The sequence below is a fragment of the Talpa occidentalis genome, unplaced genomic scaffold (genome assembly GCF_014898055.3).
Source record: "Talpa occidentalis isolate TD23 unplaced genomic scaffold, MPIMG_talOcc4v2.1 talOcc4.9, whole genome shotgun sequence".
Classification (NCBI taxonomy): domain Eukaryota; kingdom Metazoa; phylum Chordata; class Mammalia; order Eulipotyphla; family Talpidae; genus Talpa; species Talpa occidentalis.
In genome coordinates, this window is record NW_023605305.1 from 114,159,958 (window position 1) to 114,176,228 (window position 16,271).

At 48.6% G+C, this 16,271-nt stretch overlaps 1 protein-coding gene across 1 annotated transcript in view; it reads left to right on the top strand.

Moving 5' to 3' along the window:
• The first annotated feature begins 3,603 nt into the window (after positions 1-3,603).
• The window catches only part of LOC119236915 (olfactory receptor 1052-like), a 32,340-nt gene continuing 19,672 nt past the window's right edge, over positions 3,604-16,271 (top strand). The window contains exon 1 of the mRNA XM_037500845.1: positions 3,604-3,751. Coding sequence (XP_037356742.1) covers positions 3,604-3,751 — 148 coding nt within the window. The remainder of the gene's footprint in view (positions 3,752-16,271) is intronic.

Genomic DNA, 16,271 nt, shown 5'->3' on the forward strand with positions numbered 1-16,271 from the left:
TCCAGGCCCGTCCCCCCGCTTCTTGCTGGGGGCTTCATCGTCTCAGCCTGACTGATGAGCGCATCGGCCCCTGGCCTTCAACTCCCCTCCCAGCCGCCCCTCCCTGGAGGCCTGGGTTGGCCTGGGAAGTGCCACGCCTCTAATCACATGGTGGGGTCTCCGGGCAACGAGCCCCCCATCCTGGGCTATTTTCATTCACATTTACATTTACCACAGACACCTTTAACACACTCCCGGGCTTTGGGGGCCAGGAGCCAGGAACTGGGGGTGAGACTGAACACGTCCGCATGACCAAACACGCATGGACTCCCCGCAGATCACATGCGTTACACGGACACGAGCCGGGCAGGTCCTGGACGAGCACCTCGCGCCTGTTAGCGCCTGGGCCCTCCCCGGAGGAAAGGTAAAGGCTGAGCAGCACCACGTGTAACTGCAGTAAACGAAGTGAAGTGAGAAAACACGGGAGGCGGGAGGCGGGAGGCGGGAGGGGCATCCTCGGTCACAGGCTGCCCGGGACGGAGCCTGTCCTGCTCTGTCTTCTGGTTTCCTGCCTTTAAGGACAAAGCGGCCTCCTCCCGCCCCGCGGGCCGGCGCCACCTCAAGGACGGGCTTTCTCCAGAGTGAGGGGTCGGGGGTCACGGTGGGGCCCATAGACGCGAGTGAGACCAGGAGGCGCCTCATCTGAGCCAAGGGCCTTTGTGGAAAGGACTGAGAGGCGGCGATCACCCCCTTGTTTCACACTTGGTGAAAACCGTCCCCCAATCCTGCCCCCAACCACAGGACCCCGCGCTCACTCCAGGGCCGCTCCGCCCCGCCCCATGTTGCTGGGGCTCCCTCTCCTGTCGGTGTCCAGCCCCACCGGGCTCTGCGGGCCCAGGAGGGCGCTGCTCTTCCTTTGGCTTGAAAACGCCGAGCGCGGGTGCACCCACTCCCCTCTTTCTCTGCGTCCTGCTCCGAGCTGTCTCGTTGGCAGGCAGCCGCCTGTGAAATGCGCACATTTCAAAGCAAATGGCTCCAGGAGCTCATAATTGCTGCCAAACGTGTGCGGATTTTAATAGCCCATTTTCATTAGCCTTGTGTGAAATCACCTGTCTCCATGTTGTTACCCAGCTTAATTGTCAATTATGGTGATTAAGCTTGGCTTCCACCACCCTCGCTGGTAATCACGAGTATTATCTCTGAGGCTGAACGGAGGGAGAAAATCACGCCAGAAAAAAAGTCACTTTGTAGGTGAGAGAGAATATTTGAGTGGCAGGAACTGGGGTGGCACTTTCCTGGATTCAGGCTGAACCCAACATGAGTCCGGCTGTCACTTCCAATCTGCCTCTCAGACGTCTTGGGACAAGTCACCTCCCTTGGCCGCTCGGTTGCCCACCGAGGCGGGCTCCTGATGCCCTCCCTTCTCGTCCCCGGAGACGCCCCAAAACCACTTAGGAAGGAGGTAAGACAATACCTTTCAAGGGCGTTCAGCAAACTTGACGGTTCTGAAAATAATGGCTGGAGTCGAGGAATACTGGGGTGGGGGGTCGTGCAGAAACGCGTCTAGTGGGGAACGGGAGAGGTTCTGATTGTTGGTTTCTTCCTTCCTTCCTCAACCCGATCAAAATTGGAAGACCCTGGCTTGCCTGCCCATCCGGGGCCATCTCAGTGCGAGTCTGCACTCACCGCTGACTGTTTCCTGGATCTTTCTGGAATTTGCAGTAATAAAAATCAAGGCTATCATCCTTGCCATTCATCCTTCTTTACCAATTTTAATTTAGTAAAACTCCCAAGCCCATTTGTGCCACGCTTTTATGGGATTTCAGGACATGACAAAATAATGAAAGACATTTTAAAAATGACATCATTAGATTTTCTCCCTGGCGTGTGAACGCCACGTCTCTCCCCGCAAGGTTTCTGAGGCTCTTAAGACTTGATGGTTTCTTGATCTTTCCAAAACACTTTCAGGAAACTAATAAGATTTTTTTAAATTCTAATTTAATGGGAAGAAAGAAATCAAGTAATACAAGCCTCGGGCGGTGGAGAGCGGGCCAGCCGCTGTGGGCTGCTTCCCGGAAGGGAGGGCGCGCGCCCACCGCCGTTCTCAGGAAAAGCCCCGGACCCCGTAACTTAGCAAAGCCGAGTCCAGACTGAGGCTGCGGAGGACGGTGCAGGAATGAGCTTTCTGGGCTTCTCGTCCCGCGCCATGTTCCTGGTCTCACTTCGTGCTGTTCTGAGCTCTGGGTTTGTTCTGCGTGAGAGGCCTGAGTGTGAAAACACTCCTCTCAGCACCTGACTTCACAGCCCTCCAAGGAAGCTCCCGGGCGGGGCGTCCGGGTCACGGTGGGAACTGGGCCGTCGTGAGATTTTCTCACTTGTACGAGAACGTGAAAACCTGCAGGATGACAAGTTCTCATCCCCAGAAAGGGAGCCCACGACCGAAGGCATCACCCAGGGGTAAGGGCGGGAGACACCCCGCGTCAGATGTCTCCCTCCGTGAAGCAGGGCCAGCCCTTGCTCTCCCAGCCCCAGGACGCGACGGACGGTCCCTTCCGTGCTCTCCCCACGCGTGCTCTTCTTGGGGTGACAGCGTGACCACATTTTATTATATTTTTGTGTACCTTAACCTTGTCAAAATAAAGCTGCTTTTTCCGCTGCTGCGTAAGGTTAAGGGCGAATGATTTATAGGATCTGAAGAGAAAGGTTGAGGGCGAGGAAGGAAGGACAAAAGTCAGACACCCAAGAACCGTGCGGGACGAGCCCCTTCCAGGGGACCTCGAAGGGGCGCTGGCTGCCTCATGGCGAGCGGATCAAGAGAACCAGCTGCTCTGGTGAGTCGGTTGTGCTGTGGAGGTTGCCTGGTTTCGCTACGGGGCAGCCGTCCCCGGATTCATGGAGCTCCGTGCGGGTGTGCACAGGCCTGCGCTCGGCGACAGGTGTGCCCGGGACAGGTGTGCCCGGGGCGGCGACGTCACCCAGCACGTGGGTCTCTGTCCTGCTCACCCCGGCACGGAGCCACCGTGAGCACAGCAGCGTGTCTGCGAGGTGGGCTGGAAGTACCACACTCCACCCTCAAAACTCCACCGGCAGAGGCTGAACATGCAGGAAAGGGAGAAACAATGTCAAATGTTCATTTTCTTCCTTTAAAATCCGCGCCCAGAATGTGTACTCAAAGCCAGGAAACAAGGCCCAGCGAAGGTCCTTTGGTATCAGGATCTCAAGCCGCAGCCGACGTCCACCTTGTCATTTACTAGAACCTACGGTTCCTTCGAGGGTCTGCAAGGCCCCCTTCTGCTTCGCCTGTGCTGTGGATCTGTTTCCTTCTGGATTTTTAAGCCCCGCGCGGCCTTTGGGACTTCAGCCCCAGTACCAGAGACCCAGCCGTTCCCTGCAAAGTTCCCCGATTCAGCCAGCTCTGCCAGTTGGGGTTTCTGAGGAAATGAACCACAGTCGACAGCTGTTGCCATGGCGATTGAGGCTCTCTGGAGCGAAGTCAGGGGAGCATCCGTGTGAAGGAACGGGGGAGCCGGATTCCAGCAGAAGAGCCATCTGCGGAGGCTGGAGAGTTTCTGGAGGGGGAGCGGGTCTTAGGGAATAGGGGAAACTTGGGTAGAGCCATGGGGCATGTGTCGGGGGTCAACAAGTGACAAGTGGAGTGACCCCCGGAGCCGCCGTGGCAGCCCAGAAGGGACAGCAGATGACACAGTGGACGCCGGGGGTACCGCTAACGGCGGTCAGTTGGTAGCCAGGGGCAGCAGCAGGACTGACAGACGTAAGGAATTCCCCGGAGCCAGGGCAAGGAGAGCCAGGAAAACTGTGTGTGGTGCAAACACGCCGGGAAACCTCACGCACCTCAGGGGACTGAGGCCTACACTCCCGGGAGCTTCTGCTTCAGGAAACAGCTTGGCCCGGAGTTGACAGAAGAGTGTCGGGAGACAGCTATGACGGAGGGCAAAGCCGCCTGCTGTTTAGTGATAACCCCACGTCACGAGTCACTAGGAGAGCAGGTGTCACAGGTTATGGGCAGATGTGACAGGAGACCCGCTACAGGCTTATGTCCAGGGAGTTGTCTTGAGAGTTTAAGAAATGATTCTCCCAGATTCCAACTAATGCTCGGCCTTACGCCACAGCACAGCTAACATCTCTTCAGAGTCGCAGCAGAGGGAGCGATGTGCCCAGCAGTCCCGGGAGGTAAGCGGGAGCGGTCGGCTGCCCCCGGGGTGCAGAAGACGACACTGAGGTCTCGGGAAGCCAACGCTCCTCCTGCTCCCTCCCGGCCGCTCAGAGGGACGCGGGCTGGGGCCGTCTGTCTCTCGACGGGGAGCGCCCACCTGGGTGGGTGTGACGGCAGGTGACGGTCTCAGAGACCATAGCATCGCAGCCGAAGAGGGAAGGGTGCCCACGCCCCTCCCCGACTTCTCCCCGGCAGCCTCCGCCACTTCGCTCCCCTCCCACTGGGCGGTGGGCCTGGCGCTCAGAGTGGGGAAGCCCCACGGCCGGCGGTGGAGACCAAGAGCGCAGACGCCTGTCTTTCTCCTGTTGCCCCCCAGCTGCAGCATCTGCGAGGAGGTTTGCGTGTGGCAGGCAGGAAGCGCAAGCCTGCCTGGCCCCCAGGCCACCCCACATAGCCCGACTCAGGCCTGCAGCCTCGCCACCGGAACTGGGACCGAGCACACGGGCTGCTTGGGGCCTCTGCCCGGGTCTGGTTTGCTTCTTCCTTTGTCCACAGCAGCAGGACCTCTCAGATGGAGGGCAAGGGCCAGGTGTGATCACCCCGAGTTTCTGCACAAATCCCACTGTAACGTGCCGGCGGTGTCACCCCATAGTGGGATCTCCGTTCAGCAGGGCGGCACCTGGTGGGCGATGCAGCCACATCAACCTCCATTCTCCCACCAGTGAGGTGTTACTGGACTTTCACCTCGGCTATCCAAGGCACGAGGGACCACGCATATTTATTTGCTCCCCCTTTTATCTGCTTGTTGGTAAGTAATCTGAAGGTTAGGATCATGCCTTGCTTATTTTTTTGTGCTTCAAAACCCGAAAGTAGTGTCTCTTGCCTAGTAGCTTCCCAAGACCTGTTTGTTGCACTAGAATAAGATTCTTAGAGTTGGAAGGGGTCTGAGGGACCACAGGGCACAGCCCCACACCCAGGCCCGAACCTCCTCCCAAACTTCTGGGATAAGCAGCACTTAGCCTCTCTGGACACCCCCAGGGATGGGGACCCTCTGCCTCACAGCGGCGCACCTGCTACAGGAACAGCCTTTGCTACTTTTTGATGGATTTCACGCAACATAGTCACCTCAAGGTCCATCCATTTTGTCCCATATGCCACTGTTCCATCTTCACAGCTGTATAATATTCCACGGGATGTATGCTCCATGGTTTCTCCATCCATCTGTTGATGAGCACTTGGGTGGTTCCATGGTTTGGCAATTGTAGAGTGCTGCAGTGTATGCTGGTGCAGACACTTCTTTTCGCATTGGATTTTTCATGTTATTTGGATAAATACCTAATAGCAGTATGTGCTTTTAAATCTTGGTTTCATTAGGAATAATGTTCCGTTCCTCAAGTGTTATTCTGAAGATTGCATGAAAAATGCACGCAAATCACTCAGAATACCCAGCATGTAGTGGGTACTTAATACATATAATTCATATTAATACAACCAACCTATAGATGGACTAAGCTAGACATGCTCTAAGTTCTGTGCCAGTCCTGGCATTGTAGGATTTAACTGTTTTGTAGGATATACAGGTAAATTGGAACTCCCAGTTCTCAGTTTAATACGCAGTGTTTTCAGTTGTTGCATGTTTTTACATCCTCCTGAGCCGAAAAGGAATAGAAGGCATTTAGGTCAAAAGACGAAACATTCCTCTCCCCTTCCACAACCGTGTGGCCAAGTGATATAAACACTTGTAAGAGCATCAGATGAATCAGCGTCACCAGCAGGAAGATCTTTCCTGAAGGAAAAGAGTTTTGCTGAGAAAAAATAGAAGCTTCATCAAAGACAATTAAGAGGCAGCAGCTCCAACACTGGGAGTGAAGCTGGAAGATATAATAAAACATGGTGCCAAAAAGATGTCTTTGTAGTTAATGCAGATTTGAGTCAACAAAGGAAATGGTGTGATTTATGGAGGCATATAAAACGCAGAAGATACAGCTGAGGGCAGTTCTAGCTGGGGGCGTCGTCAGGACCCTGAAGCCCCACCCAGCAGGTGGGGCCAAGTTTCTCCAGGATGACTCCAGGCCTTTGTGCACTGGAGTGGGCTGAGATGCTTGTCTAAATGCAGATCCCCAGGTGCCACCCCCATCGCTGACTCAGAATTCTTAGCAACTGAGCCTGGGCATCTGAGTGATACTGGTGCCCACAAAGACCCAGACCCCTGCGGCACAGTGGGCACCTGAGGGCAAGAGAGTGGACACGCAGAGGACGCAGGAGGGACTTCACGGCACCCATGTGCTCACACGCCTGCTCAGATCGCGTCACCCCCTCGAAAGCCTTGTGAGTCTCATTTATTCTGGACCACGGTGTCAATGCACAGAGAAACTGGGGCTCCACTTGCACCACACCCCGAAACACCTCAGTTAGACAACCTACCCTGGAGTCAGCTAATTCCTGAGAGGCGGGAGAGTCCCTCGGCATCGCCAGATTCCTCGAGGCCCAGAAGCACCAGAGGGATGAACTATTCCGAGCGCTGCCCGGGTCACGGTCCAGGACCTGCTCCTGACCCTCAGGACCAGCGCTCGCTCCCGCCCGCACCCCTGTGACGGGCATCCTGGCTGACCGGGCCAGGGCTGAACACCCGGCAGGCTGGGGCTGTCAGGTTTTCCCTGCTGGGGTTTTGGAATTGGGTGTGAAGGTGGTTTAATTTGCCGACTTTTATTTGTTTAGAAGCAAAACGTAAATTTGAGATCCACGGCTACTCTCTGGACAAAGGAGCAGAGAAAACCACTTGGGGAGGCAAAGGGCAGAGAAGAAAAGACAAAAATATTTCTTGCTTCCTGCATCTCCCGCGGGTCCAGCTGTGTTCTCGCCCGCGGTCCTGGAGCGACCCCTGCCCCCTCAGCGGCCCCCTGCACAGCCCCCTGCACGCACGCTCTGCAGCTCTGTTCGTGCCCACGGAAAGGAGCCCCGTTAGCTAGACCCACTGCGCCCCTAACGGGTCATCTGCTCTGTCGCCAAACCCTTCGCTCGGGTCTCCAGCCTGTGTCTGTGGCGCACGTCCCCCCCGGCCCCCCGCTCCCCACCCAAAGTTTCCGTGGATTCGTCCCGTGGTGACAAACTCTCCTCCTGACCAACAGGAAACAGCAACTGAGGATTCGCTCTTTCAGGCTCTCGTCGCATTTTGCCCAGACACAGGCTCCTCAGCAGAGACCAGTCTTTCCTGCGCTTGTGGACGGATCTCTGGTCGAGACAGGAGGGAGATGACTCAGAACAGTCCAGGCCAGTCCCGATTCATTGTCCAGCCAGCCAGAGGCCCACACCCCCGAGACCAGGGACAGTCTGTCAAGGGTGTGTCTGCTAAGAGGTGGGAGAGTGGCTCCTGGCAATGGTAAGTCTGAGATGCCTCCTGCTGCTCCGTGTCCTGCGCAGGAGAGCTGGTGCTCATTCACAAACCACACACACACCACACACACACAACACACACACAGACACACCACAGACACACCCCACACACCACACACACACCACACAGGCACACGGACACACCACACACACACAACACACACACAGACACACCACAGACACACCACACACACCACACACACACGGCACACAGACACACCACACACACACAACACACACACAGACACACCACAGACACACCACACACACCACACACACACACCACACAGGCACAAACACACCACACACAGACACACTACATACACCAACACACCACACACAGACACACCACATACACCGACACACCACACACACACAGACACACTACAGACACACCACACAGGCACATACACACACCACACACACAGACACACCACACACACATACCGACACACCACACACACACTACACAGGCACATACACACACCACACACACAGACATACCACACACACACACCCCACACGCACAGACACACCACACACACACCACACAGGCACATACACACACCACACACATAGACACACCACACACACAGACACACCCCCCCACACACACACCACACACACACACCACATACACCCACACAGACACACCACACACACCACACACACACCACACACACACACACACCTCCCACCTACCCACTCACCCCACACTCCCACGCTGACTAAGAACTTCCAGTGAAAGGAACCAGAAGCCTTTTCATACAAAACCAGTTAAAAACACACGGGCGCGAGATGCCCGAGCGCAGACGGCCGGGCAATGCCGGCTTAACGCGAACTCTCCCGCAGAAGGGCCGCAGGCCACCGCGCGTGCTAGCACTTGGCTTTCTCACTCACTGAGCCAGCAAATCCTGGGTGAGCCCTTGGGAAACAGGGGAGCAGAGCTGTCGGGGAGAAGCGCCCCTTCTCCCTGCTCCACTCCTCCCCTTGGAGGCCCCGCTCCTGCGCCTACAGCCGCCTGGTCACTAAGCCGAGCCGCATGACTCCAGAGGAGGGGAATTCCAGAAAGAGACTCTGGTCATTAACTTAACAGAGCTCCATAATTTCAAAATACAGTCAAAGTTACTGGGAGAGCAACTTATTTCTCTAGTGATTTATAGTTACCGCTTGATGCTCGGAACTAGTAACAGCCTCCCTCCCCTGTCCTATATGTTTGCATGACCCTTAGGGAAGACAGTAATATTAATAATACTGATGAGTAACAATTACTAATATTTTCTGAATACGTCCAGAACTTCACACATGATTCCATTTCATCCTCTTAACACGCCTGTAGATTAAATACAATTATTATCTCCATCATGCAGACAGGAAGCCGAAGCATAAGAAGTTAGAAAGCAGAGTAAGTTAGTAAGCCCAAGCTCAACTAGTCACGGGAACTGGGGTGCAGACCTGGGATAAGGCCCTTCATCTGTCCCTGCAGTTCTTTCACGTAAGCCTGTCATCGCCCTGAAATACCCACATGGTCACAGGTCGGGTGGGGCCTGGTTCTGCTTTGCAATTTTCAGGATGCACTGAATGGGGAGGAACTTCTCTGGACATCTGGAGAAAGAGTTGTTTTCCATTTCTTTTTTTTAATTATTAAAATTTTTTTTCTTACATCATTGTAGTCCCCATAGTCCTGCCACCGTATCACCCTGGACCATCACCATATTCCCGCGTTATTCTCCCCCCTTTGCTGGATGCTTTGGTTCTATGGTCTGCTGGCTAGTTTCAACTCTTTCTTGACCTTGCATTTGGTTCCTCTGTATTCCACATATAAGTGAGACCATCTGTATTTTATCTTTTCCCTTCTGACCAATCTCGGCTAGCATAATCCCTTCCAGTTGCCACAAATGGCATGAGTTTGTCTTTTTTTTTATCGCTGAGTAATATTCCATTGTATAAATATACCAAGACTTTTTGATCCATGCATCTATTCTGGGGCATTTGGGTTGTTCCCATATCTTGGCTACTGTGACTATTGCGGCAATAAACAGCTGGGACTATGTCAAACTAAAATGCTTCTGTTCAGCAAAAGAGACAATAAATAATCAAAACAAAGAAACATCCCACTGAATGAGAGAAAATATTTGCACACCAGATGACAGCTAAGGGAGTGATATCAAAGAACTACAAAAAACTTACACAACTCAATAAAATAAACAACCCAGTCAAAACTTAAAAGACACTTCTCCAAAGAATAAATGAGAATGGCCAACTAGTTATCAGGGAAATGCAAATCAAAACCACAACGAATGGCCCACACTACCCCCCCCCCACAACACACACACAACAACAACAAATGCCGGAGGGGATGTGGAGATAACGCCTGTACACTCTTACCTCTGGGGGGTTCTGTGCTTTCATCTATGAGGCAGTCAAATGAAAGAAGACAGAGGTGCTGCTCCCTCCTCACCCAAAACTGGCAGTTTTCATGGGTCTTTACCTCTTCACTCTCCTTGGTGGGACCTGGGGAGGTGGTAAAAGGTTATTGTTAATTTTGTGGGGGTTTTTCCCTCTTGTTTTTGCAGAGACCTTATGCACAACTCCTTGAATCGCTCATCATTTGAGGGGTTCGAAGACGTATGATAATGGCTTCCTATTCATAAAATCTCTCAGTGACATGAGCAACATGAGTATCATCCAGTTCTAAATCCTAGGCAACAATGGCCTTTCTGTCCCTTTGTAGGTTGTAGGACAGGTAGAGAAGGGTGTGTCATCTACACCCTGCTGGAGGCGACTCACCGCCCAGCTGCACAATCCTGAGAGACAGCAAGTGAGTCATCCTGGGCACAATCGTTAACAAGCCCCACCCTTGTCATACACACAAACTCATCACTCTTACTGGAAGAGAATCCATTCTGGAAAGGCAGCTGCTCTCTAAATAAATCGCTGCTCCTTAGCAGCTGAATCCAACAGGCTGTTTTTCTCACTTGGGTGCATGTGTCCTGACAACACTGCAGGCCAGTCGTTTGTGCTTTCCTTTTCATGATCTGCTTGTATTATTAATCTCTTCATCATGTTTATTGGCTCTGTCCATTATTTGAGAGCCTCTGTGCATATTTACCAGCACAATAAAGAGAAAGACAGCCGGAGGCAGTGCAGGGTGAGGCTTGGAGGCAGTCAAGACAGGAAATGGCCGTCTCCTCTACCTCTAACTGAAACTGTGGGCTACTGGGTCAATTGTTTGACCAAAGCAGTTATGGTGTGATGCATTCAGATGCCAGTAATGTCACCAAGGAAGGGGTTTGCTTGATTTTCCCATTAGCTCATTCAGATTCAAGCATTCACTGTTCTTTTAAAAACTGTTGCTATAATTCATACCATGGAATTCACCCTATCAAAGTGTAAAATTCAGTGGTTTTTAGTATGTTCATAAAGTCATGCAACCATCACCACTATCTAATTCCAGAACATTTTCATCACCCTCCAAAGAAATCCTTACACACAGCAGCCCCTGGCAACTGTAAGTTCACTTTCTACATCTATGGAAATGCTGGTTGGGACATTTATCTAATGTCATAATACGAGATGTGACTTTTGGGGCTGGCTTCATTCAATAAGTACTGAAATGTTTTCAGGTTCATCGGCATCACACTAGGTACTGGAATTTCAGTCCTTTTTTTTTAAGGTTTGTGGCAAAATCGTGAGGAAGGTAGAGAGACTTCCCATTCGCTCCCCACCACCACACACACACAGCCTCCCCGGCATCAACACACATTTGTTAAAATGAACAAATCTGACACAGTATAGTCACCCAGAGTCCACTCTTTAGAATCCCCTCTCCATGCTGTGTATTCTGTGGTCCTGGACAAGGCGCACCATGACAGCATTGCACAGAGGATGTCCACTGTCGCCCACCTCCCGTCAACCACTGATCTTTTCACTGTCTCTGCAATGGGCACCGTGGACTGTGTTGGAGGATATGGGTGCCTTCGTGGTGGGTGTCATGTGATAACTTACATTTCCAGAGGTATGAACCCATACCCCTACACCATGTACAGTGTTGTAAATCAACAGTATCTCAATAAACATAAAATCAAACAAAATTTAAAACATCTGTTCTATGAAAACAATTTCTAGAGAATGAGAAGACAAGCCACAGACCAGAAGAACACATTTGCAAAAGACACATGTGAGTAAGGACTATTAGCCACCGTATAAAAGGACTCTTAAAACAAAAGAAAAAAAAACAGTTAAAGATGGCCCAAAGACCTTAACTAACACCAACAATATACAGGTGGCAGAGAGGCATCTGGAAAGGTGCTTTCCCTCCTATGTGATCAGGGAAAATGCAAATTAAAAGGAGATACCACTGAGTGCCTATTCAAATGGACAAAATCCAAAACACTGACATCACCAAATGTTGGCGAGGATTTGGAGCAACAGGAATTCACCTACGTTACTGTGGGAATGTAAAATGGCCCTTTGGAAGGCAGATTGGTGTTTCTTACAAGGCTCAATACACCAATATCGTATGATCCAGTACTCATGCCAAAGGAATGGAAAAGAAGAACCTTATTCATAATACCAAAACTTGAAAGCAATCAAGATCTCCTTCAGTAGGTGAATAAATAAGAAAGTGGTAGTAGTTTTAGACAATGAAACATTTTCAAAGCTAAAAGGAAATGAGTTTCTCTGTTGATTTTCTATTTTCAATTTTTTGCTCTAATTCATATTTCTTTTCTTTGCTTAATTTGGATTTAATGTTCTCTTTCAGCAAGTGTTGATGAACTTGCTTTATTTTCTCTTTAAATGCATAATTGTCAAGGCAAAAACTTGGATTATTGATTTTAGATCTTTCTCCTTATGTAAGCATTCAATACCATAAATTTCTCTCAAAACACTATTTTCACTGCATTCTACAACTTTCAATAAGCTGGTTTTGATTAAAAAAATTTTTTTTAATTTCCCTTGAGATTTCTTCTTTGACCCCTGTGTAATTTAGAAGCGTGTTGTTTAGTCTCCACATATTTTGGAATTTCCAGTGATCTTCCGTTTTTGATTTATATTTAATTCTATAGTGGTCTGAGAGGAGACACACTGTGTGATCTCTGTTCACTTGCACTTGTAAAGGTGCATTTTATGGCCCAGAAAGTGATCTGCCCTGGTGAATAATTCACATGAGCTTGAGAAGAATGTGTATTCTGCTGTTGTTGGATGCTATCATCTCTCTCTCTCTCTGGAACTCAGTTAAGTTTTATTACATAACCTTAGTAGTGTCTTCTATAATCCTCCAGAAATCTTTCAGGCATCTATAAGCAAAAGATCTTGCATTAAAGTATTGATGAACTTGCTTTATCTTCTCTATAAGTGCGTAATCGTCAAGTCAGGATTTAAAAATGATTCAAAACTGTATCCCCCTTGGCACTTATCCCAGGGCTTTCTGCCTAGCAGGAGCTTAACGCATATTTGTAAAGGAAACGAGTGACCTCCTCCTGCTCCCACACAAACAGAAGCTCTTGTCAAGGTTCTACAGACCTTGGCCTCAGTATCGGTGGCTCACCCAGCATCTCGGGACAAGAGACTGTCATTAATTGTCAAGTGGACCGATTACTTCCCACTAAAGAATGGCTAAAAAATGGCATATCCTCCTGATTTCTTCTGTATTCCTTATTTCCAAATCAACCTCCAAAGAAATTGAGAAATTTCGTAGAAAAAAAAATCTAATCTACCCATTGCCAGTTGTGTAGATCTCTTGTTACCTGATATTTTTGCTATGAGACTTATCTTAACCTTAATGTGTTTAATGTCACTAAGAACCCCCAGATAAAAAAGCTAAAGAGTACTAAGTCTCATTATGTTAGTTTTACCATAGAGCTGTTATTGAGGAGGAGATGGAAATAACAGGACACTTTAGGAGCGCCCTGGGCTTCCTGAGCTCCCTCATGGCTCCTAATGAGATCATAATCACAAAATTATTATAGGGAAATTTTTTCTTCCACCAATGAAAATGACACATTTTTCTGAGTCTGAACTAGAAAACAACTTTTGCATGTCCCTGCTGTCATTTACCTGCACATGGTGCAAGCACTTATTTTTGGTTCTTAATGAAGGCACGGAGCTTGTAATTATTTAGGGATGTGATTAAATGAGTTTCCCAGTGACTTGGTGTCGCAGGAGAAATCTTTTAATTTGCACACTCCTACCACTGATGTATCTTGCAAAGAGTGGCTATTTAACAATCCCCATTGCCACTCATTTGCCACTGCTACTCCAACTCATTGACTTTGAAAGTTTTAATAGTGCCCAGTGAAACTTTTAATTACCACTGATTAGTGTTTAGGCTTCCTGAGGCTGACTATTAGGGGACACAGCCAGGCTCTGCAAAGAACTGACTGCAGAGGTCTTGGCTGAAGAGCATATGAAGAACAAAGACTTTCCTCGCTCCTGTCTGCTCCCTGCCCTCACTTTTGTCATGAAATGCTCAATATCTAATTTGAAGGTCTCCTGACTTACTGTTTTTTTCTCATCTTAGATGCCAGTTGGGTATATATAGACCAGAGCAGGAAAACAAAGAGCATAACAATTTCAACTTAAATTCTTACACTATATTTATAGTTCAAAAACATGAACCTCCACTTCTTCCTGCTCAAGTCCATCAACCTTGATCTACCTCTCATTTCTTTCAGAGTCAGAAAGAGCCAATGGATTCAGCAGCGAATATCAGAATGTGAATTTCACTGTATTCCCCAGATCAAAATTTTGTTATTTAATCTATACTTGAGTTGGAATGACTGTGGGTAATGAGACTAATAATCAGGATGGATTTCAGGAAAATTGTAGGGAATATTAATGGAGCAGTAAATAAATGGGAAATGGTGTGGGGCTGTGTTTTCCACTGGTAAAGCTATAGATTCAGTAAATTTGTTGGCATCATGGAAAAAAGATTGGAGAAACTGAAAAATGAGCTTGCCAAAAGTACGTTTAGGCAAGATATGTAGATACAGAAAGTGGAAAAAAAAGACTGACATACTTGAGGGGGTATCTTGCCCATTGCACTGATCATTTTGGGGAATCTTTCCACTTTTTAGGGTGAGGTAGTTTCTATCATATTTTTCTGTGTAATTAATTAGGTTTGTTCTGTATTTTCTTATTTATCCTTAAAGAGAGCTGGCAATTATTTAAACATTTTGGGGGAGTTCAGTAGGGTTATCTGAAACTACTGATGAGAAATTAAGCTTCCATTTTTTCATTTACCTTTCAGCTGCTTGATTAGTTAACTGCAATGAATGTTTAGGTTATCACTGGAAACTATCTGGCTTATGGTACATTTTGGAAAATACTATTTGGAAGAAATATTTTCTGGTATTCCAGGCTTTGGCCTATCAATTTGTTGCAATTAATAATAGTGTCCTTTACAAATCAGTTTGCTTCTAACCTGTCATGTACCCACACTTTTTTTCATTTAAGGACAAAACCCATCTAGTTTATGGAATGATTTTCATTGTGCTAGGAATATTTTCCTGGACTGAGGGGCCCTTCGTCACTACCACTTGTACATTTGACTTTCTTTTACTTCACAAGAAAGGACATACTCCTCACACACCCCAAGTCTAAATGAGTTTTTTTTAACCTCCAAAGTACCAGAGGGACAATTTACAGTATTGATTTAGGCAAATCCTCCTTTTCGAGCCACCTCAGCATGACTCATAGATGAGTCCCAGAGAGTTAATGAACACCACAGTAATTATAATCAACAGTACCATGCTATATATTTCAAAATTGCGAAAAGATTTTAAATATTTCTACACAAAAAAATGATAATTGTGTGACATGATAGAGGTGTTACATTACTGTGGTAATCAAACTGTAATATATGAATGCATCAAATCAACTTGTTGTATACCTTACATTTACACAATGCTATGTGTCAATTATATTTCAAAAAAACCAAAAAGTAGTTGTCTATTTCTAAAGTGTTTTTGGCAGGGCGTGTGGCTGGCTGGTAGGAGATTTTAACTGAGATTTTAACTTTATTTAACTGAGAGGAAAAAGCAAACACTGTACAAAAATGAGCAACTATGTAAAATATAAATTTAATTAATCAGAAATATTTTCTGATTCTGAAAGGTCTATTGCAGGGGCCAGGAATGAGGAAGCCCACATAGAAACAAGATGGCCCTACACCAGTACCACGGATACCACCAAACTGAAACTGAAGCCATAAGCAGGAGAAAAACAACTCGGCTCCACGAAAAACAATTTTGTTCCGCCTAAACCTGTTTCCTGCCAACCCAGTTTTCCCGCCCAACCTCGCCACACCCTGTCAGAACGACCCTCCCCCTGAACCTGGCCTGCGAGCTCAACAAATGTTCTGCCTGTGAGAAACTCAGCCTGGTTCTCCTTCTCTTTACCGCGCCAATCCTTTCAGTTTCTCAAGTGCGCTATGGCTACAGATGTTGGGAAGCTAATCTCAAGAGACATAAGATGCGCGTGAGTGACTTAGCTCAGGGTAACAGAACACATAGCCTGGGTGACTTAACAGATGCTTATTTCTCATAGGTGGAGGGTTTGGGACGTCTACAATCAAGGAGCTGGCAGGTTCCCCTCCTAGTGAGGACATGTCCCAGACTGTGGGTGTCTTCTTGCTAGATCCTCAGGTGGGAGGGGTGGTGGGGGGTGGGGAGGAAGAGAGAGAGAATATGAATGTGAACACATGCTCTGGTCTCTTTCTTTC